The 24,385-nt window shown below is 41.2% G+C and overlaps 2 protein-coding genes across 5 annotated transcripts in view; one reads left to right on the forward strand and one right to left on the reverse strand.

Moving 5' to 3' along the window:
* Nucleotides 1-17,622, reverse strand: part of LOC117135856 (neurotrimin) — a 131,610-nt gene extending 113,988 nt beyond the window's left edge. For all 4 annotated transcript variants that reach the window (XM_033296376.1, XM_033296375.1, XM_033296377.1 and 1 more), the window contains exons 1-2: nt 17,484-17,622; nt 17,228-17,433 (exon numbers count right to left, since the gene is read on the reverse strand). In XM_033296376.1, the coding sequence (XP_033152267.1) occupies nt 17,228-17,433; nt 17,484-17,523 (246 nt within the window). In that variant the 5' untranslated portion in view covers nt 17,524-17,622. The remainder of the gene's footprint in view (nt 1-17,227; nt 17,434-17,483) is intronic.
* A 119-nt stretch (nt 17,623-17,741) lies between these two features.
* On the forward strand, nt 17,742-22,052 carry LOC117135857. The gene is made up of 2 exons (XM_033296380.1): nt 17,742-17,906; nt 21,224-22,052. The coding sequence occupies exons 1-2, from the start codon at nt 17,904-17,906 to the stop codon at nt 21,608-21,610; spliced, it is 390 nt and encodes a 129-aa protein (XP_033152271.1). The 5' UTR covers nt 17,742-17,903; the 3' UTR covers nt 21,611-22,052.
* Nucleotides 22,053-24,385: the final 2,333 nt, after the last annotated feature.

Genomic DNA, 24,385 nt, shown 5'->3' on the forward strand with positions numbered 1-24,385 from the left:
AAATAAACCCGCCAGTGTTACTGTTTAGTTTGATTTATTGGTTACTTCAGACACTTAATAGTAATTAATTCGACACCGATGCGTACGTTTTCTCGACGATCAAAAATGTGACTAACTTAAGCTTTGGCTGTACTCACGCCATACGATTAAACTAGCATAAGACGTAAACAAGTTACAGTTAGAAGAGAGTTAGAAGTTTGGAAAAGTACTGGGCAAGCTCGCGGACAATTACAGCAGTGCGATGCTTACATTGATTCCGCTGATAAGCTCCGCTGAAGCTGCAGACAAATGTAAACAAAGATAAAGGGTGACTTGTTCGCGTAGACAGGCTGTCTCGTTCCCAAAAATACCGGCCCCCCTGAACGGTTGTTCAGCAGAGAGGCAGTACAGCGATTTTGGCAATTGGGCGTTTGTATAATCCGTGAGCAGTCTTCACTGTAACGACTCGGACCTTGTTGTCGATACCTGCGTGCACTGCGGTGATGCGGCCAAGAATCCATTTAGAGGGCGGTAGATTGGGCTCCTTGAGTACTACCAGTGTGTCGATCTTCAGATTCTCGGTTTCCAGATGCCACTTTGTCCGCTCATGAAGAGAGGTCAGATATTCCATATGCCACCTTTTCCAAAAGCCTTGAACCTGGCTTGCAGCTGATTCCACCTCTCCAATCGATTGACTTTCATATCCAGACGACAGGGTTCAGGCAATGCAGTATACGGAGATCCAGTCAAAAAGTGAGCAGGCGTCAGTGGATCCAAAGAATTATCCCCAGTTGGGCACAGCGGGCGTGAATTCAGGATAGCTTCAATTTAGGTCAGGACAGTAGAGAGCTCCTCAAACGTTAAAGCCTTTGATCCAAGTATCCGTTTCATATGGAGTTTAATTGAGCGAATTCCAGCTTCCCACATCCCTCCAAAATGGGGAGCAGACGGGGGTATAAAGTGCCAAGAAATCCCTTCATTGGTAAAGAATCCTGCTAGTTCCTCATCTTTGGCTTGTTGAATGGCCAGACGTCTCATGTCATCCAAAGTTTGCTTGCCTCCATGAAATGTAGTTCCATTGTCCGAATACAGGTCAGTAGGCTTCGCTCGGCGGGCAATGAATCGTTGAAAGGCTGCGATGAAAGCCTGTGTAGTTAGATCACTAACAACCTCGATGTGAAGTGCCTTTGTAGTGAGGCACACGAAAATAGAAAACCATGCCTTTCCGATGCGTGGAGTTCTTCCCTTTGATTCCTTGATTGCGATCGGTCCAGCGTAGTCCAGCCCTGTGTGTTGAAAGCAGCGGCTAGCTTGAACTCGAGGAATTGGTAGCTCTCCCATGATCTGGTTGCTTGTGCCCTTTCGTTGAAGAAAACAGGATTTGCATTGGAAGACTGCCTTACTGACGAGATTGCGGGCTCCCAGAATCCAGTACTGCTGACGAAGATTGGTGAACGTTGCATCAACTCCAGTGTGCAGATAGGAGACATGAAAATGTCGAACCAGCAGTCCAGCTAGTGGTGTATCTTTAGGTATCAGAATCGGGTGCTTGGCGTTGTAGTTGAGTGTAGATTGCTCGATTCTCCCACCGACTCGCATTACTCCATAATCATCCAGAAACGGAGAAAACCGGATAAGATGCGATTTAGCGTTAAGCTGGCGTCGATTCTCTAGCTGCGCATATTCTCTGGCAAAGGATTTTTGTTGCACATGTCGAATAAGTCGGCGCTGTGCGTCCAGCAACTCTTCAGACGTAAGGAATGGTGCCGAATTCCTATGATGGGATCGAAGAGTGTGAATAAAGCGATGACAGTAGCTAGATACCCTTATATGGTAAGACGCGTCCAGGTTGAGAATTTGTGGATGAGTAACTCGTGTATACTTTCATCAGGAAAGTTATGTAGAGTCGTGGGCTTTATGGCTCGTTCTTCAGTGTTGACATCGAAACTTGACGATACGCTGAACTTGCTTGTAGAAGGTGGCCACTCAGAGGTGGGTGTGGCCAGCCAGGACGGACCTTTCCACCACAGTCGATGCTCCAGAAGCTTTGACGGATGAAGTCTTTGGGAAGCACAATCTGCAGGATTGTCTTCCGTGCGAACATGGTTCCAGCAGCTACGGGGAAAGTCGCTCAATATCTCAGAAGTTCGGTTGCAGACGTAGGTGTTCCACCGTCGAGGGGGAGCTGAAAGCCAATGTAGCACAATTTCTGAATCTGTCCAGCAGCTCGTGCTGAAAAGAGGAATTGTTAATGATGTTTTGACAATAGAAAGCAATCGAGATAGAAGTAACGCAGCGTTTAGCTCCAAACGTGGAATTGATACGGGCTTGATCGGGGCCACTCGTGTTTTGGCGGCAACCAGAGTTACTTGAAAGCTGCATCCAACTGCAACTCGAGCGTAAACTACCGCACCGTAGGCGTGCGAGGATGCGTCGGCGAATCCGTGTAGTTGAACATCTTGAAATGGTGACGCAATATACCGTGGTACTTGGCATTGCGTAAGTGCTGGCAAATCCTCTACTAAGGCTCTCCAGCGCGTACGTAGACTTTCAGGAATGGGGTCGTCCCACTGCAGGACACTTGTCCAGCTTTCTTGGAAGATTAGCTTGAGTAGAACTGTGACCGGCGCTACCAGTCCAAGCGGATCATAAATTCTTGATAGCTGAGACAAGAGTTCTCTTTTCGTCGGAGAAATGGTCGCATCGCATCCCTTTAGGTTGAGATACAGAACGTCCTTCCCAGGGTTCCATTGGATACCAAGAACTTTGACAGGTGAATCCGCAGCTGATTTGTTGAGGAGCTGGATAGGTTCAAAACATCTATCTTCATCTGGTAATGATTTCAGAAGACGCCAACTATTAGAACTCCATTTGCGTAGCTTGAATTTTCCCTTATCCAAGAGGGCTATAAGCTCGTCCTTGAGAATCATAAGCTCCTCGAATGTGTTGGCGCCTGTAGGGATATCGTCCACATAGGCATCGTGCAGAAGAGCGTGAGCTGCTGCAGGGTATTCATGGCCATGATCGTCGGCAAGTTGCTTTAGAACTCGAACAGCCAGAAATGGTGACGGTGCCAATCCGTAGGTAACCGTCAGCAGGCGAAAATGAAGCAGAGGTTCATTCTCAGTCGTGCGCCAAACAATGCGCTGAAAATTGGCGTGTGGCTTAAAGATTTTAATGCCTCGAAACATCTTTTCGACATCTGCGCACAAAACATATTGGTGCTGCCGGAAGCGTAGACAAACGCCAAGAAGATCGCGTTGAATCGGTGGACCAATATGTAGTCTGTCATTGAGCGATACTCCAGAGCTGTCCTTTCCTGATCCATCAAAAACTACACGACATTTGGTAGTCAGACTGTCCAGTTTGATGACAGCGTGGTGCGGCAAATAGAAGCAGGTGTCTGGGGACTCCTCAACCTGAGCCGAGGTAAGTTGTTCCATATGTCCACGTTGCAAGTAGTCGTCCAGGAAAGCTTCGTACTGCTGCTTCAATTCTGGATACCGACGAAATTTGCGTTCCAGCGAGAAGAAGCGATTGATGGCCTGTGGCAAGGTTGAATCAATAGGCGGTGCCTTCTCCTTGAAGGGATACTCGACGACGTACACCCCGTCCGTCGAGCGCTTGTGTGTGGCAACAAAATGACGCTCTGTGGGATCGCTGGCGTCCAGGAGAGCCTGGTTAGGCTGAATGCTGTCCATCTCCATGAATGAACGAACCATCGTGTCTAGGTCCGAGTGATGAGTAACCGCAGAAGTAGGGTGATCATCGAATGCAGAGTAAGAGCCTGCAAGAATCCAACCAAATACAGTATTGAGAGCGATAGGAAAGTCGTTACCAAAGTGTTTCCGATCTCCTGTGTATAGAGACCAAAGCTGATCCGATCCAACAATGACATCGATTGCTCCAGGTGTGCAGAACGTTGGGTCTGCCAAAGGAAGCTCGCAGATTTGCCTCCACGTAGAGGATGAGGTGTCAATAACTTGGGCAGGAAGTGATGACGTCAGCGAGTTGAGAATGAACGAGACCAATTCGACAGTTTGGCCCGAATGTCGAGAGCGCAGCTTGATATGTGCGCGTCCTCGGGTAACGCCCGCGCTGTTGGCGGCGAGACCGAGAATAGAAATCCGTGCGTGCGTTCGACGCACGCCTATTCGCTGAACAAATGATTCCGATGCCAAGGTTATTGTAGATCCAGTGTCCAGGAGCAGCCTGCAGGTTGTAGTGTTTCCCCAGGCGTCGATGACGTCAGCAAGGATGGTTGGCAACAGAGTCTGAGAACCAGCCGCCGGAATATTCTCCAGAGTATGATGCGTAAAGTTGTTTTCCGCGGGAGTCTCGCTTCCCAAGCGATGACCTTCTCGAGCTAGCGGTTGATTGTGGCCAATTGTAGATCCCGCATGTGAGACTGCTGGTCGATCGCGGCTGTCAACACTTGCGGTGTCAATGTTGTTGCCATTTTGAATTGGCTGCGACGAGCCATGAACCAAAGTATGATGCTTGCGGCGGCAGATCCGACAAGTATGCCTCGATGTACAGTTGCCCATCATATGAGCCGGGCTGAGGCAATTGAAACAGAGCTTTCTTGATTTGAGGAAGTCTCGGCGAGATGCAATGTCGAGTGCGATGAATTGAGGACACTTAAACAGATGGTGATTCTGCTGGCACGATGTGCACTTCGGCTCTTCCCGTCTTGGATGCGTGTCTGCGTGGTGCGTGGTAGCTGCGCGTCGAGCTTGGGTTGATCGAGTTAATTCAAAAGCCTCCAACGTATCGCAGCGTGATGTGAGAAATTTCAAGAATCGGTTGATGGTCACACCTTTTTCCTCGGATTCTGCGCACTGAGCCCAGGCTTGGCGGGTATCGCTATCTAATTTTGAAAGTAAAATGAAAATTAGCCAGGGATCCCTCTCTTCGCAATTAAGAGCTCGTAGACCACGAATAACTTCGTCTGCACCATCGGCAATTTTCCGCACTGTGCCGATATTTGAATTTATAGCACTCGGAAGGCTCATGAAACTGTTTAAGAACGATCGAATAATTAGCGATTGTTTGTTATATCGCTGTTCCAGCCGATCCCATGCTTCCCGATAGTTGTCATTAGTAACTGGAATATGTTTAACTAATGCAAGCGCGTCTCCGGCAAGGTACGATTTTAAATAATGAAATCGTTGGCAATCCGTCAGGCTCGAATTGGAAGCAATCGATCCAATAAACATGTCCGAAAAATGTTTCCAGTCCTCATAATTTCCAGAAAAAGTCGGGAGTTTAATTCGCTCGAACTGAAAATCGACATGACTTCTCTGGGATGTGTCTGCGGCTTGAACTGTGGCATCAATACTGTTTGAGGTGACATCCCGTCTCAACTCCTCCAAAGTATTGCTGAGAATAGCGTGTGTAGCATAATGTTTGTCCTCATATGCGTCAAAATCCTCGTCAGGGTTCTCCCAATCGGCTTCCGATTAAAATGCATACAGCTCTTCCGAGAGCCGTACGAACCGCAAATAATTTTCCTGTAGTTGCGCCAGGCGGACAACTATTGTTTGCACTGAATGAATGTCATCAACAAATTTTAAGGCATTATTATGCGCACGAGTAATTTGGCTTTTGCAGAAGCCCCGTTGTTGAATCACACTCCGCATGGTGGTCGAAAGAAGGGAACGATTCTATACGATGTAGGAATCTATAGATTATCGTTTGCCAAAAGGCCAATAATCAAAATCAAATGCCCGAAAGAAACGCAGTTCCGGTAATCCGGCTCGAAGGACCAATTTTTATGTTCATAAATAAACCCGCCAGTGTTACTGTTTAGTTTGATTTATTGGTTACTTCAGACACTTAATAGTAATTAATTCGACACCGATGCGTACGTTTTCTCGACGATCAAAAATGTGACTAACTTAAGCTTTGGCTGTACTCACGCCATACGATTAAACTAGCATAAGACGTAAACAAGTTACAGTTAGAAGAGAGTTAGAAGTTTGGAAAAGTACTGGGCAAGCTCGCGGACAATTACAGCAGTGCGATGCTTACATTGATTCCGCTGATAAGCTCCGCTGAAGCTGCAGACAAATGTAAACAAAGATAAAGGGTGACTTGTTCGCGTAGACAGGCTGTCTCGTTCCCAAACAACTAGCTTGTCTAAAATATCATCGATAAGTGTTCTTTATTAACACCTGGTTTAGTTTCCTGAAGTCTATGCGTAGTCGTATGTCTCCTGTTTGACCAAAACGAATGGTGGTGAAGCATATTCTGATTCGTTGGGTGTATAATTCCCTATTTTAAATATTTATGTAACCATTTTTGTAATTTTTCTTTCTCCGAGTAGGCGAGTTTTTTTGGGGCGCAGCTAAATACTTTTGACGTTTCTAAACAAAGTTTCATTTCACATTTGACTAAATTAAGTTATTGCATTTAATAATTTCTTTTAATTGATAGTTTGTGGCTTGGTAAATTATTCGCCCACTCTGTTCGTAGTCAATGCTAAATATTTCTCTAATGGTTTCTGCATAACTGGGTGTAACTGCAGCATAAAATTTTTGAATATTTCCGCATTCCTTTGTTACACTGCCCAGAGGAATCACTGTATCGGAATGTTTCACTAACTGTTTCATTGACTGATTTCCTATCAATAGAACTGACTGTTTCACTCTTTGTTTTTCTATCTCTTTCACTATCTAATGGTTTAACCGTAACCCATCCCAAAGATCTGGATCCAGTTTCAGTTTTTGGAACGCTCCCATGAAATCTCGTCCAAGAACTACATTATGACTCATAGACCCGTCTGGGACCACGTATAAATAAAAAAAACATTTTATTTTTTCATTTATAATATAACATAATATTTTCCAAGTATTGTCAGTTGGATCTTATTCAGCGCGAAAAAGATTTTCAGAAACGTATTGAAAATTAATTTAATTGGATATACTGCTCAATATTGCAAATGATTTTGGGGTCCCGGTGTCTATGAGGCATTCTACAATTAATGGCGTTCTACAGCTATTGTGAAAAAAATTTTTACATGTATTACAAAATTGTTTATATTTGCGCTCTTGCGTTCCTTTAATTGTCCAAGGAAGTGTCCAAACGTCCCACAGGAATAGCAGGATCCCGGCTCCCTCTTTGGCTTAAGGCACTCCTTGGCAAAGTGTCCTTTGGAATTGCAATTGGCACAACGCAAATCCTTGTTGGTTGCACCTCCTCCAGTAAGGCGCTTCGATGAACTAGCTCCTGTGTTGCGCTTTGGCAGACGGACTTCCGAGAAAGACCGGAAAATCTGCGTCGGATCGGAGAAGCACTGTATGCGAGCCTGGGTACGCAGCGTTGGTGCTGGAATTCCTTCTATAATGTTTTTCAATGATCGATGTTGATGACATTGATCAGCATCTTGTCCTTGTCCACCTTGTCCTCGAATTAAACAGGACATTTTTCATCTGAACGCCATTTACGTCTATGGAATGCGCTCCTTAGGTCTCCTTTCGACATTTTAACCCCAAATGTCATAATTTACTGCTCGCACAAACCATTGGTTTACTCTAGAATGCACGAGTTACCACATCAACAGTCTCGACGTCTACTCCCCCGCCCCCTAAACCACCACGCCCGAACTGTTAGTTCGTCGCCCTCTAAAGCTGCAACATAGTGTAAGATAGCATCTCAGCAAAACGGAGGCATTCACCAAATCCGCTGGGTCAGCAGATTCATAACAACCAAACACAAATATAGTAAAATTGTTGTTTTATTTTTCAGTCGAACTAATGTCCCGTCAGTTGACTAAGGACAACGCCAAGAAATACAAAAAAAAATTTTTAGGAGAAATAGTTTCACGACTTTATTATCTATCGTTCAAATAAATAACTAAAACAAGAATCAAAACCATCTTATGAATATATTGGATTGGAGGGCAAAACACTAATACTTAGACCAAACGGACTAGAAGGAATTAGTCAGAAAAGACAACCCTGACTATAACTCGCGGGGCTTTGGCCTGCAGCCAGCGTTGTGCGTTCCCCTTCAGTTTGGCAATTAGAATTATATGCATGAAGCCGTCGTCCTAATTATAAATCTTGTCAATGGTTTTATGATTATAAGCTTTTTTTAGAAGGCGAGTTTTTAATTCAGAATCCCAAAACTGGCAAAACACATTTTAAATAATTGTTGGATACTTTTTTTCATAATTTTATTAGTAGTGTAAATTTCTATCAATTAGAAAAAAAGCTTTTTGCCAATGTGAAAACAAAAGAAGAAACGACGAAAGAACAATAATGCCAACAATGCCAATAGATGAATGGACCAGAACCCCAATATGCAAGCTCAGCGTCTGCATAATTTCCTGCACGCGCCGATTTGCCAAGCCTGACTCGAAGAATCTGTTTACCAACGCTTCCTCTCCCACGGCACATGTGATTCTAGGAAAACTTTTTTTTTTATTAATTTATTTATTAAGGCATACGGGGAAGTCTTGAAGCCCCTTTGTGTCCTTCTTATCTATTAATTCAGCCCATATGGGCTCGCCGTCTAACTATAGTTAGCTTTTTAACTGAAAAAAACAAAGCCGACGTCCATCTTCTGCACCAAGGACAGCGCAGCCGACAGCTAAGGACTCACACCTTTTCAGAGACAGTTAGGGTAGTTTAGTTGCTAATGGGGCTTAAATCTATATGGACATTTATTTTACATCTACTTGAAGTCCAATTTTTGTTATACCCGTTAGTCGTACTAGTCTCGTTGAAAAGTATGTAAGAAGTAGAAACGCTAAAAACTTTAAACGAAACGACTAAGTAGAGACAAGCAGTCATAAGCAAGGAGTTAATGGTAGGGGTCGGTTTTCAGTTCGGAGGCATCCACCTTCGATCTCTCCTTTTTACTAGAAATAACTGGAGGTACAAGCAATTTATAAGAAATTTTTTAAAATATATGCAAACTGATCATCTGGTTTGAATATGTGTTCACAGTTGAACATGGGTATAAAAGAGTATAAGTTAAGACAATTAATGAGTTAACTTAAGTCGGTATAAGTCTTGGGTGATTATTAGATCACCCTAGAATCTTTATATGCTAATTTAGCATCAACGCCTTTAGGAGTTGTGCCTAATTCCCATTGGTTGCCGGTATGGTGAGATATGCTGTTTCTGCCAGTGTCAGCACTTTGGTGGACGAACGGTCGGCTGGCAGGCCGCTGTTAGCTCTAGTACAGTTGGATACGTTTTTAGTTTTGCTTTGACCACTGATTCAATAAAGAGCACAAGGACATAAATAAATAAATCGAAACTCAGGCGACTAGCCGTTATATCCTTATTATCACGCTCTAGGCCAGAAGCCTTCGTAATCATCCTAATTCTACATTTGGATCTACAACCTGGAATCCAGGGCAAAGACAGTGGCGTGGGAAACCGTAACTCCCGTATACGCGGAGCCCCCTAGTGATTACATAATTTATATATGAATTGTATGTACACGGATTATCAACGCTTGAGCGTTAGAAGTGAAGGCAATCACAAATTAATTCGGCTCTCGTACCCGCGTAGCTCACCTAGTTAAGATAACGGACATCTTAATGGATCTCGTAAAGAAAGCTCCCCAGAAAGTTATTGTTTAATCGTGTGTTTATTTACTCCTTCGTTACAACAGAGGTTTTTGCTTGTAGGGATGACTGCTCGAGTTGGGGCTGGTTTACACCGGCTCTAGTGCTGAATGCAGTGTTTTGCCAATACAGGAAGAGGGGCAAAACCCAGCAAAGCATTTGGATTACGAAAGATACGCTTAAAAAAGATACTTCAATTGGAGCGGGACCTTGAAAGACCTGAGGAAAATTCTGAGTGATTAGAGTTATAGAAGTGTGAGATGGGAACAAGGCGCAGTGGTGTGAATAAAATAATACAAAAAAGAATAGTGGCTATTAGATTCGCAAGAAAATGCACCATATTGGTCAACCGCCAGTAAAATACAACCAGATTTGGACCATTTAAAAAATAGTTTACTCGCAATTAAGCCCACACCTTCTAAACTCACTCAGAAAACTCACTCACCCTTGCAAACCCTTGCGTCTGTCTTCGAGGAAGTGTCAGCGTGCCAACACCGGCGACGCCCAGCTGACATTGGAACGGCAATATCGTGGTGACACGAAGGAAGATGTCATTTTTTTTTTACCTTAATGTCAATTTAAACAAACATAATAGTGATCGGTATCATTACTGCCCAATACGCTCGTGGACCCGTAAAGTTGACAAAGAGTTAGAACATGTTAATCAGGAACGAAATCAAAGAGCAGAAATAGGTGGTTTGAAAAAAAAAACACGAAAAAAAAGTGGAAATGAAAACCACTAATTTAAATCTAATTACCGTTCTTCTGCTAGGAACTTGTATACTGTTAATTATAAATGCATTCATAAAGGCATACAAATTACACAATGCGCCTACTTAAAAATTGCGGAAGCAGGTCTAAACATTTAGAAACAATTTAAAAAAAGGAAAAAACAAGATAGTATGCTATAGTCGATTTCCCCGGCTATCAGATGCCCGTTACTCCGCTCGACGTTCATACGGACACACGGACATGGCTAGACCGACTCGGCTATTGATCCTGATCAAGAATATATATACTTTATTTAGTCGGGAACGCTTCCTCCTGCCTGCTACATACTTTTCAACGAATCTAGTATAATCTCTTTTATTCTACGATTAACGGGTATAAAAGGAAAGGAAAATTAAACAACAAAAAGAAATAAAGTATGGAGCCTATGGTAGAAATGCTAAAAATAAAATCGTCCTATTAAAAAAACAAATATTACAATTTATGTATGTATGATTAGGATATAGTAAAACTAAATGTTCTATATAAATCATGAATAAAATATAAAAATAAGTAGGAAATAGAGACAAAATAGATAGATAGAGACGACATAAATGGACTGGCAGACATTAATAAAAGATTTTAAATCTTTTAGATGACATCGACAATTGATTGACACACAAATGTCTCACCCAAAATAGACCAGTACAGCCAGGCACCATAAATAGGCATGCGTGCATTTTGGTAGAATGCTTTAATTCGTTTAATTCGAGAAATACTAGATAGATTAAACCTAACAGGGAGCGATGCTATTAAACAGGCTTCTCGAAAATCTGCAAACTGTAAAACGCAGATATATTTTAAAACTATCGGTACCTAAAATTTTCGATAGTCCAATAAATATCAAGGTAGATGAACCCGAAGGAAAAGAGGATTTCAAGGAAAAAGAACTACACGATTGGTAAGCTTTTTTATTAGCTGTTCTTGAGCAATTAAAATACGGTTTATTTTATTTTGGTTTATTTTGCGATTTTGAACGATATGTTTTATTGGTGTAGCGAACGAGAATTGCATCGATGCGATAGTAAAATGATACGAAAGCGAATGTTAATGAGCGCCCTAACTGCAGAGCAATCAACAGAACGCTAAGTTTAGGTGCGAGAGAGAGTACAATAAAATGTGCCAGAGAGCAGAGGGCTTAGATGGCCGCGCGTCCATTTGCATAGATAACGATGATATTGCTGCACAGCTGAGGTGCAGTAAGGTGTAACCAAAGTCACTAGAATAACAAGATGCGTAGCGCCATACGATTTTTTGGCACGCGATTTTTTGGCCGTGGTTCTAGAGGTGGCTCCAGGCTCTCTCGAGTTTTTGTTCGAGAGAGAAAGAGCGGAGAGCGCTACAGCAAACAGCTCGTTTCTACGCATACAGTGATATCAGACAACTGTATGTGTGCACACGTATGCTCATGCATTGTAAATTTGACAAAATATGCCCTTCACCATAGAGGTTCTTGTACTTTAAATCTATATTATTTTTGATCAATTGGCACCACGCAAAAAATTATTGTTTTGCATTGCCTTAACGTTATTATTATTTAAATATAGCTTAAAAGCAGTAATAGCCGAATCATAATATCACAAAATAAATTTCAAAAATACCTTATTGTAGAATATTTGTCATAAGAGTATTCAGCTTGCGCCGTGTGAAAAATTAATAAGGCTTGTTGAGTGCTTGTGTCGCACTTCATGTCGCAAGATATGACTTTTGCAATAAACAGTTTTCATTTTTTTTATTTATTTTATAAGTTTTTATTACTCAACAGGCTCGGATTTCGGGAAACTAATGGCACTATCTGATCTTTTTTTAATATTTGTAAAATATTAAAGTTTAAATATTAAAGTTTTTGAAATATTTTTAAAAATAATAAAAAAAAAATGTGTATAAAAAAGCTTATTATTGAGGAATGCATTGCTCATTGCATTGGACAAATAAAAGAAGTGCTTTCTCATTATGGTTTTAAGTAAATAATGAATGTTATATATATTACACAAAATTAATTATTAACATATACATATATAAATATGTAAACGGTAGCTCATTCGAGCGGCGATTTTACCAAATGAATTTAAAAAACTTTAAAATTATAATTGCCAGGGCGTGAATTTTTAATTATTATTTTATTTTATCATGTTGCACGAAATTGGCCACAACTCCAAATATGTAAATTCGTTTCTTCGATCAGAATTGATTTCGGCCCGAAAATCGTCTTCTTGCACAAGTACGCACACATACACACGTTCTCGTCTATTGTTCTTACTCACACTAGCAAGAAAATTCTATTTTTAGATTTCTTACGCTCTCAGCGTAAGCGAGCGGACAGAGAGCAATTTTGGCAGTCACCAAAAAAGTGGTTGCATAGTGCCAAACCAATGTATGGCCGTTACACATCTTGTTATTTTAGTGTCTTTGGTCTTTGGTGTCTCCAAAGTTAGCATGTAAACAAACAACAATATTTGGAATTGGTGGCGGCTGTATGGCCCAACAACGATCTAATGCCAGCGGTAATAGAGTTGACAGAAATAGAAAATGAATCTTCTGAAACAGACTTTAACAAAAGTGATGAGGAAAAATCTGCAACTATGACAGACAGCGTGGCAACATCCAGGAAATATGTGCGACATCTTTCGTCCACAATACCGGAATTCGATGGCCAGAAAATTATCCTAATTATCCTAATTCGATTCCTCAAGGCTCTCTGAATAACTGATCTGACAAAAGGAGATCAGGAACCAATAGCAGTAGAGGTAATCAAAAAAATCGGTATAATAAATGTATTAAAAGCATCAGTTAAAGGAGAATCGCTGGTGTCATTAAAGCAAAAATGATTAATCTACATAAGCATGGTAAAACGGCAGTGCAATATACATCAGAGATAGAAAATCTCCGTAAATCACTTGAAGCTGCATATAAGGACGATGGTCTAGAAGAGTTGTAAGAACGGGCGAATAAAAGCGCGATTGAAATAAATATAAACTATATATATATATAATATATATATATACCATAACAAAAACAAACAAAAAATTGAGATTGGACGATAATACCCCTGTGTACATAAAAAACTAAAGAATGCCAGAAAGTCAAAAGCCCGAAATACAAAGGTAACTGATAAAAGACGGTATTGTAGAACCATCTATATCAGAATATAACAGCCCACTTCTATTGGTACCCAAGAAAACACTGCCTCATTCGACGTAAAACCGATGGAGACTAGTAGTTGACTATCGTCAAATAAACATGAAATTACTAGCAGATAAATTCCCTCTTCCAAGAATAGAAGATATTCTTGATCAATTAGGACGAGCAAAATATTTCTCGTGGCTAGACCTGATGTCTGGATTCCATTAAATCGAATTAGAAGAAAGGTCAAGAAATATAACATCTTTCTCAACTTCAACAGGTGCATTCCGCTAATTCCTTCCAATGAATGATGACACTTGCGTTCACAGGCTTACAACCTTCGCAAGCGTTTTTATATATGGATGATATAGTAGTAATCGGTTGTTCTGAAAAGCATATGCTAAAGAACTTAACCTTAATAAAACTACATCCAGAAAAATGTACTTTCTTTATGGAAAAGGTTACATATTTAGGTTACGAGTTAGAGGTATTCTTCCTAATGATGAAGCATTCGAGCATCTTAAAAGGGAATTAATGAAACCTACATTTCTTGAGTACCCAGATTTCAGCAAAGAATTTTGCATAAACACAGACGCTAGTAAACATGTATGTGGAGCGGTACAATGGCCAGACCTGTGGCATGCGCTTCAAGAACCTTTACAAAGGGTGAAAGTAATAAGTCCAAAACAGAGTAAGAACTCGCAGCAATTCATTGGGCAATAAATCATTTCAGACTATATATATATATGGTAGGCATTTTTTAGTTCAAAGTGACCACAGGACTGACCGCATACCATATACTTCCCCCACTCCAGCTACGTCGCTCGGCGACAATTCGAATATATATAAGCGCCGCTGCAGACTATGCCGGTAGCGCTGCTCCTCGATTTAGGCTAAGAACCCTTTATACTGTAGATCCTAAGAACACTTACAAAATATACATTGATTGGAGCGGTACCTTGCCACATCTATTGGTACCGTGTTCTACAGTGGCTTGAGGAATAACTCGTGTAGGTTCTGCGTCTGCACTGACCGACTCATTACTAAACTGGACTATATAAGTTCCAGCCAAGTTGTGGGTCATGCGTCCAGCTTTCAACGTCCCGTTAAATTTGGACAAGAACATTGTTCCCTCTTCGACCAGCTCTATGCGTGTCTCGTTGTTCCTTAGGAAGGCGCATCTTTCCAGACCGCCCTTTAACAGCTTAGGATGCAACTGTTTTCGTCCATCTTCAGGTTTCTCTTCTTTGGGCAAACAGTCGTGTTAGCAACGAAGAGACAATCGCCCATTATGATTTGCTCCCATCAAGGGTTGCTGAAAAAAAAAAATATATAGAACCTCCGTTCCATTTGCTAACACGCACGGCAAGTTCCTGTCTTCGGTCTTCGGTCTTCGGTCTTCGGTCTGTCTGTCTTCGGTCTGTCTTCGACTGTACTTCCTCGTGATCCAGTAAACGGGAGATCCCTGATTTAGCTATTTGCTTGGGTCAATTTGCTGACCTGACTGTTGATGATCAGATCCTTGTGCATTGACTCTCGCTGTAACCTCGTTAAGTTGCTTCAAGGATTAATGCGAGGTTTTCAATAATCCCGCGTTTATCCTGACTTGTTGGTCGGCCGATTTTACAACTTTCTCTGGCGTACGAATTATGGCGTTCCAGTCCGGCGCATCTGGGAAGCCCGCGATCCACTTCCTTAAGGACCCAATCCAATCAAACGAACGACGTCTGCGCGGCTTACCCATAAATCTTGAGACGAACTACTGTGAAACCTCTAGGTAGTGCGTTACAAGCGCCCCAAGTCTGGGATCCGTTAGTAGCGCCGCCTCGCGTTGCACCTCCTGATGTGAACCTCCTAAGTAGTGTCAAGTTTTCACATGTCAATTACGTATGCCAGTTTGAAATCGCCATTGAAACGCCAGACTATGCCTTCCTGTAAAGGGAGAACTGGAGCCTGATTCTTGAAGATGTCCCACCATATGGGCAAGAAAGATGCAAACTTGATTAAAGAATGTAACCTCATGAGTACATTTTTTTAAAAGGAAAGAACTTATACTAGATTGGAAGTGTGTGCGAATATTAAGTAATGTTGGTGCTGTGTTTTCTTGGAACGGAAAAAAGTGTGAGTGTATTACGGTGTTTTCAAAAGTGTTAAAAAGAAAAGTTCTTAAATCTCCCCACGAATCCTAGTGCAGGGGAGCGGCCTAGCAACAGCGAAGACGGCTGGAATGCAAAAAGAGTCAAGGGCGGTCAGGTCAAGCAGTAATTTATGAACCTTGGACACCGGCAAAGCGGAGAGACCGGCCAAGGGCATGGAGGTCGAAAGGTAACGGTGCGGACTTTGGGCACGCACAAAGAGGACGCACCGTAAACTAACAGGAAATTAGTTGCACCTTGTACGCGAGCGGGCCAGGCGCAAAAGGCGAAATAACGGGATCCCCGTGGCCTATAATAACGGCGCAAGTGCAGCTCGGGGCAGTCAGTAACAAGACGCAAGGATATTCGAGGAGAGTCGCAACGAAGTCTGAAGGCGGAGACAGTGAGTTAGAACGCGGAGAAGTCAGTGAAGAGCGACCTGTGGAAGTGTCGGGCAGTGAGAGGCGCGCAGGACACAGAAGGACGAGCAGTACAAGTGGAGGCTGATCCTTGGAGTAGAGAAACAAGGACCTGGCGCGGTTGAAAGAGTCAGTGGAGTCAGTGGTCAGCAAAGGAGGTCCCATGGCCGAGCGTTTCCTTAACCCGTGGACGATACACCCTGCCCCATAACGACCTAATCCCATTTGACACACTAGACAAAGTAGGGAAGGCGTCGCAGTAGCAACGCCACGCATCAGACGGCGATCACCCGAGAAGTTAGATTTAAAATAGATGTAAATAAAGCGACCTTAATCTGAAACTGTATTTTCCTTGGTCGGGCAATCACACAAATCATACAGTTGGTGGGACGAACACACAAACTCTCTGAGCTAGCCGCTGCAACTCGAGCGAGCAGAACTAAGAAAAACAGTTCGTTACAGCTTGTTAGCGACAAACACTTTGGCGCCCTGGCTGTAAGAGCTTCGTAAGAAGCTCTGTTCTTGTTATGAACTGCAATTGCTAGGCCTTGCCTATATTCTATCAATCCTCTAACGTCCTCCAGGACTTGTGTTCTGAAATAAGTCAAGACTTGACCGCTCGCGAGCGGTCGAAAAATAAATCCGCTGGCTTATTGTTAGTTATCGAGTAAAGAGAGTTGCTATGGCAACCAATTCGGTATTTTTGAAGTCAGGGTGCTGTCACTGTCACGACCACAATTTTGAAAAATTGTTAGAAATTTTTTTCATAAGTTTATTACACGTGTTAATTTCTATCGAATTGCCAAAATAAATTGACAAGACGAACGGTAAAACAAAAACTGGCATAACTATTCGCTACGAACAGCCATTCTCTTTGAAATAACTAAGCTAAATGATCGGTTGAAGTGCATTTGCTTGATTCAATTTTAAGAATACATACAAAAGTACCGTAATAACTAATTATGAGCCGGCAAAAACAAATACAACGGTCACAGTGAATCGTTAAACAGTTCATATTGCCCAGAAGCATCGCTGAGGCCGAAATGGTTAACGTGGAATCAAAGTAATGACAATTCGTAACATACAAAGTAAATGGTAGAATATATAAATTTAAGACTTTAAAACGACTACGATAGAAAACCCTTCATACCCTTTAGAAGGGTATAATCTAAAATATATAAGAGTACATCCGTGAACAAAGAAAGAATACATGAGCTCACCGTTTTGTTTCCAAGATTTTTAATGCGACAATTTAGGTGTCCTGTTATCCCAACTAAGGATGTCACGTTTTTAGTAGCTGAAGTATCAAAGTAAGGGCCTCTATCCAGAACCCTTCTCATTGGGACAATGTTTTCACTTATTAAATGCAGGTCTGTCACAGTAACATTCCCTCTTAAATTTTGTGGGCAAGTTTCCCTTAAAATTACTAAGTAACTTATTATTTGTATGTTCCTTTAGACATTTAAGTATACTTACAAATGCAAAGAAATATTCGAAAAGTTAAAAAAACTTTCATTTTTAATGATTTTAGTTTTCAGTCATCATACACATTAGTTCAGGGAACTCTTTAGTTTTTTTCTTGTATCACCTTTCACATGCGCAAACGCATGCGCAATAATAAATGTCTATAAAAATGTTAAAAGTTTTTCTCGGCAGCTAGCCTTTCTTCTTAAGTTAATTATATTATCATAATTATAATTATATAAAATCACGTGTGACTCGATATGGAAACTATACTGGGAGATTGTACGACAGGACGATTTGTAGCTCACTTGCAAGACACTCGAATTGCGTTAACACATTTACATTTACAATTACATTTAAAAACTGCGTAAAGAGACACTCTATATATGGATTGTTCACAAAAATACTGCAACGGATTGCATATTGTTTTGAATGGTACGAAATCTGGAATATAATAACGCGAGATTACTCAAATAGTACTTGTTTACGAATCGTGCCTTTGAATTTTTATTTTGGTATACTCGACAAGATTCTGAATGAGAAAGTCTCAGTGGTGGAGTAAAATATTTTTATAGACATAGACGAAGCGCCAGCTTGTTGACTTATGTTGCCACGCCCACTCTAACGCCCACAACACGCCCACTTTTGATAATTGTTTTGTCTTTTTATCATATCTCAATTTGTCTTGCAAATTTCTATCGACTTGCCAAAACCCTTTTTGCCACTCCCACTCTGACGGTCAGAAACTGCCAAAAACTGCCACGCCCACACATTTAAAAAAATGATTAGATTTTTCTTCGTTTGATTGCATGTCTTGCCAAATTCTTTCGGTATACAAAAAACACTTTGGTATACACATACCCCTCCTTACACCTAAAAAACGCTTGAAACGGACTCGCTCACTTTTGTAAACCATTTTAAAATTTTTTCTCATTTTATTCCCCAAGATCTATCGCAATACCATTAGCTGAGTAAAGAGTATCTCATAGTCGAGGAATTCGACTATAGAATTCTCTTTTGTTTTATATTCAGCTTATCTTTGTCGCCAAATACTGATTTTTGTATTAATAGACTCCCTCACCCACTATAAGTCATTGGTTAATAAGAATTCTGTTCAATGTGGCCGGTCGATATCTTTATACCATCAAAGCTTACTTTGCCTCTTTTCTTGACAAAAAATTTCTCCAGCATCTTTCTCAATAACTGTTAAGCTATACTCACTTAAAAGCGGAGTGGGTATTTTTAGGTCTTACAAATTTTTTAAATTAGGGGGAGATGGTCAATCTTGATCATATTACTCAAAACAATTATATATATTATTATATATATATTTCTAATTCGCTTCAGAAATATTTCAGTTCAAGCACTCAAGACATTTTATTGTAACCAGAAAAAACTATATTCTTAAAGTCAAAGCCACTGTCCGAATGGTTGATCTAAAAGCTCAGTGTACGTCAGCACAATTTAATTTTGCGATTATAATAACTGAACGTTTTTATTTGTAATCCAACCTAAACGTGCTATGTCTAAGGCGAGGGCTGGGTAGGTGAGACTTCACTTGTTGAAACTGAGGCTATTCACAAAATGGACACCATCTGGGTTTCTATGAGACTTAATGCAGTATTTTAACCGCTACAATAAAACCCTGTGCATTCTAAGGTCTGGAAATTGTTGACGCAGAGCCATAATAAGTTAAACAGCGTGATTTGCAATCTCGCCGGCAAAAGGCTATTCAGATTTTAAAATTATGTTAGCGATGTGCTTGAAAGCATAGATTAAAGGTCTGTGGAGATACGAGAGCGTTTTTGTAAGAAAAGAACCGAAAGTTGGCTATGATACCAGGGAACTCAATTCGTTGACTGCGAAAAACGCTTCTAGAATACTGCAAATAGACGACATGTTACTTAAACTATTTTGGTCAGAAATGATTACTTAAAACATAACCTATATCGCAAGCTATCCTAGCCGAAATCGGAGCACTTAGCGGCATAGTCCACACAACATGGGACACAAATATCGCCGCGATAAGCGCATAGCATTTCTTATGAATGGGATTTTTACCTTTTCCTTTGTTTTGGTCAAAACATGAAAGACAAAGGTTTCTTACAAATTTGAAATTGCTGGCATATGATGTGGTATTGAAAACAGCCGATATGTTTGAAGTAAAACGTCAACAGGTTAATATGAAGCAAATTATAAGATATGAAAGTATTTAAAGGGTGCTTCAAAAATAATCCCTCTTGTATTTTATCGAGTCACCTTCGGCGTCCCACAAAGGAGCCACTTTGAGCAGCTGGGCTGGTAGAAATATCGAGCGGTCAGTCACAATTGGACGGGGAACGCATCAGCATAGCTAAAAAAACGTACATTGTCAAGCTTATTCCTCGAAGTCTTTAAACTGAATTCCCCGACAGGAAAACCACATTAATGGAAGTTCCAAAATACGTTAACAGTAAATATAAAAATTTGAGTTAAAAGATATAACAATGAGTGCATTGAAAGGAAAAGATCTTCCCTTTGTTAAAAAAAAAGTTTACCGAAGATCCTCGTTTCTGATTTTAATGTGCTGAAAAGAAGCAACAACCCAGCAGTTATTACGCAGGCCGAATCGTGGGAAATTAAACATAAAGTGGCTAGTGGCAGTGTGCTGTATGGCAATCGTACCCGAAGAGGCAGATGACAAAAAGGATAAATATGGCCCATTGTGACCCGGTGCCCGAGTAAATATACAAAATAAAAACCCATACTTTACATTTACATAGCCCACACTGAACACATAAAGCAAACTAAATCACACAGTTCTTAATTGTTCATAAGAAAAAGTAAGAGATGAAAAAAAATAAAGCATTAAGAGGAAGAAACTAAAATACCAAACAATTGTATTGATAAGAGAAAAATGTTTTTTTTTTTGTTAAATAACGGGATTTCTTATTTTTTTATTATTGTTTCCATTATTATTTTGTTTTCCCTTATCCTTCCCATTCAAATTTCATTAAACTTAGTGGAGCCCTGAATCAAGCGCTCCAGCGGTAGGGATAGAGCCCTAGGCTGTTTTACTTGTCGAGTTAGTGGCGAGTACTCCAAATTGTTTGTGGTCTTCTTTGGAGTTGCAAAGTGTCGTTCAAAGGGCCCCTTATCACTGCTTCCCCTAACAGGCCACAACGTCCTTCGTTCTATTCGGCGGTCGCAACCCTCAGACTCCAAGGTGACTTCCAACCCCAGAAGTCATCCATGTTCAGGCCTTCATATGGCTCGAGATTGTTAAGGAATTTCCAACCGCATTATAGGCACCAATGTCTGTGAGCAGCCATAAAAATGAAATCCAACCGATCAGGGCGCAGTTTTCCTGCCCCTGTGAAGCCCAACGGGGAGAAACTGTATAGGCTAATAATAGGTTTCAAACGTCTGAACGCAGTCACGTATTCCGATACCTATCAGATCCCAGACAAAAATTTTACCACAGGTAGCCTCGGGGGAGCGAATACTTTATCACGCTCGATCTCGGGATTTCATCAGATTCATATGTCTGACCTATCAGCACTATAATATTATTATTTGAAACCCTTAATCTTAAGGATCTTCAAAACTGCGGCTTAGCAAATTTTAATCTTAATAAAATCAGTTTAACGCAGTGGCTCGTAGTAGACTTAACGACAAAGAGGCGATTTATGATGTTATTGAAAAAGAACATCGCATGGATCTAAAAAAAAATTCAGGATCACCCAAGCAATAAGCGCAATTCAAATCTTTAGATACGAAGCCCCCGTGGTACCAATGCGACAAGCAGCACTTGGCGCGTCAATGGCGTCTTCAAATTGGCCTACGATATCGACCTGGATAAAATACAGCAGACCATTGGCAGGATATCACGGGAGGCAACGGACAGAGCTGACCAAAATCCGGAAACCTTGGTAGACCATTATCAGAGCGAAATAGTGGAGGCAATCGGGAGAAAAGCAAGTCCGCCGCCGAGGAAACCGCGCTATAGTGAGCGCGGATCACCGGACGCTACAGACGGGAACAGGATGCGGAGGCGAGTAACAATAATCAACAAGTTAGGATCAATACCTGCCTGTTCGATGCGACCCACGAAATGTTTGGAAACATCAACAATATCGTTGTCCGGATATACTCAATAAATACCAATTTCTGGACTATATCGAACTAGAAAGAATACTTGACGAGGTCGACGATCTCCCCTACCAAAATGCAATTGAAGCAGAGGAGTTCTCTATTCTGTCCATGGTACGATGCTCCTATATGTGTTGGCATTCTCTAGAGTGCTCGACAGGGAATATACACGAGTACACCTTTATCCAACAATTTTCGATGGAAAAGAGATGGCCCTGGAGTACAGCGCCCTGGCGCGAAAGAAAGCGAAACCTACGTACATGACGTGAGCTTGAAGAACCTGGAAAGGACCGCTCATCAGAACTCTAAATTCCAAAGTCCATATTCAAAAAGCTCGAGACCGATGCTTGATTGATTGACGTCAATCTAGGTCAATAAGTTGAGTTCAGTTTGGGACTTCAAATTAAATGGTTGGCGATCTTCAAAGTAAATAATTCTAATTATCCAGAATTGCATAGAGAAACGTGGAAACGTGCTACGGCGTGATCCATACCGATTTTTTTAGTTTCTTATGTTTAAAATGTTTAATCATTAGATAAATATATATATAAACCTTAAAAATCTACAAAAATACCAAATATTTTGAAAAAGTTATTATGAGGATTTTTTCTCTTGATGTGTGTGCGTGCACTTTATGTTATTTTAATTGAATATTCGACAAATCCGTACATATGTGTAAGAACGATAACAGAAGCAGCAGCAGAGTTAGCCGGGTGCGTACCAAACAAGGTTTATTTTCAATTTAAGATCACTTTCTCCTACCTTTATCGAGGATCAACCCGACACCATACAAAATGCAGGGTTTTCAGTTCCATCGACATTCATCGTCATCCATCGACCCGACTTTCGGAATTGTCGTTCGTCACTCGCAAAGGATAATTTCAGTTTCTGCGTGTACCTCCCTCTCCGTCATTCAAATTCGCATAACGTGTTCCAACTTCATGTAACCGATATCTTCTGGGATCGATACCCTAAAATCGAAATAAAATAAATAAAACAATTCCGAACAGAAATTTTTAAAAACTTTCCAAATAATTATTTAATAATTACCTCCAAATTTGTAAGAAATTTTCAAGGTATTCTAAAGTATTTTCTGGCAGTTCTGGCGGCTTTTTCTCAGACTTGGTCTTAAATTTTTGTCCTCTTATTAAAGATAAAATCCGATATTTATTTAATATTTCCCTCTGGAGCTGTCCGCTTTTATAGCAAGTTTTTAATAGCAAGATTCAGTATTATTTCCAATTATTGACTGTTGAGCTAACAAGCTTTTTTATTAGCTGTTTTTGAGCAATTAAAAGACGATGTTTTTGTATAGACATTTCAAACGATTTTATTGGTGTAGAAACTAAAAGAATAGGTGCGAGTGTACAAAAGAAAGAGCGAGAGAGGGGAGAGCTTAGATGCTCACGCAGCTGATCAGCATATTGAACGATGATATTGCTGCAAAGCTGAGGCACAGTAAAGTTGAACTTTATGTTCAAAGTTTGCATGTAACCAAATAACAATACTACGAATGGCTGGCGGCTGCGAGGCCCAACATACTCCCCTCGTTGGAAGCGTGACTTTCTACAGAATTCCTAAGGGGCAGCAGACACACCTCATTTACTGCTCGCTTCGTCGATTTTCAGCCGTATTATCCCTCGGTACGCTGATTGGGTTTCGGTCTCTGAATCCAACGAAGACTTCTCCAGTTGATGGTTGTCCTGATCCTTTGGATTGCGGAGATTTTTCAAAAGAGACTCTTCGACGAAATTCTAGCACTATCTTCTCCGCTAATGTTGTAGGTTATAGAGTGTGTGTAATCCGAGCGACTGAAACACCCGGAAACAACGCATCCCAACCGTGTCTCTTGCATTAGCTTGATTTGACCGATGCACAGCAGTTCCTAAAAGAGACTGGCGCCAATCAGTAAATCAAAGCGTTGAGAGCAAGAAAACTCTGGGTCCGTGAGCTTAAGGTTTTGGGGTATGTTCCAGCTGCAAATGTGAATGTCAATTTCAATTATATTAGAGGCAATAACAGCAGTGATATTTGTCAGGAACGTTCGAGATCGCATTGAAATGTTTGCTAACGAACCATCTGACTCAAAACTAGAATTGACTATTCCGGTGACATAACCTGGCGATCTTGTCCTCTTAAGTTGAAGCAGTTGAGATCCAGAGTTGAGCAGGGCACGGCCAGAAACGAAGATTCCTGAACGGTTCCTCACTAATACGGTGGCAGTGGCTAGGGGCACAACATTCTTACCAAGATCCTGTGCAATAAGAGCACAAGCCGTTCCAGGCAATTCAGAGGGTTCTTTGGCATGATGCGAGTCAAAGGCAAGCGTTTCTTTAGAGTGTTATCTTTCATGTTGTGAAGGCGAGGACAAGTTTCCAAGATGAAGCAGGGCGTGGTGCTTAGACCCAGACACACGGCAATTGCTGGAGTTGCACTCATTTGATGCCCAGTCTTGAGGCAATTTAAACAAAGAGCCAGTTTCTTCTCGCAATCGACTTACTCGGTTCAGGTTCTTAAAACTTTGGCAGTGATAAATTGAGTGCCAAGAATCATTGCTGATAACACAGTTCGCAGGGTTGAGGCTTGTGGCAAGAAGGGCGGACCTACGCAAATCAGATGTTCTATTACATCCCACCTGACTGCATGGCGCTTAGCTTTCCATGGCAAGCTCCATGTTCTCAAGCGTCCTGCATTGCTGCTCCAAAAACGATGCCATGGATTACCATGTCAGAATTGCATTTTTGAACACTGGGTCCTCCAAATGCTCCTCTTATTTCGCCTGA

Source organism: Drosophila mauritiana, chromosome 2R (assembly GCF_004382145.1).
Source record: "Drosophila mauritiana strain mau12 chromosome 2R, ASM438214v1, whole genome shotgun sequence".
Taxonomy (NCBI): domain Eukaryota; kingdom Metazoa; phylum Arthropoda; class Insecta; order Diptera; family Drosophilidae; genus Drosophila; species Drosophila mauritiana.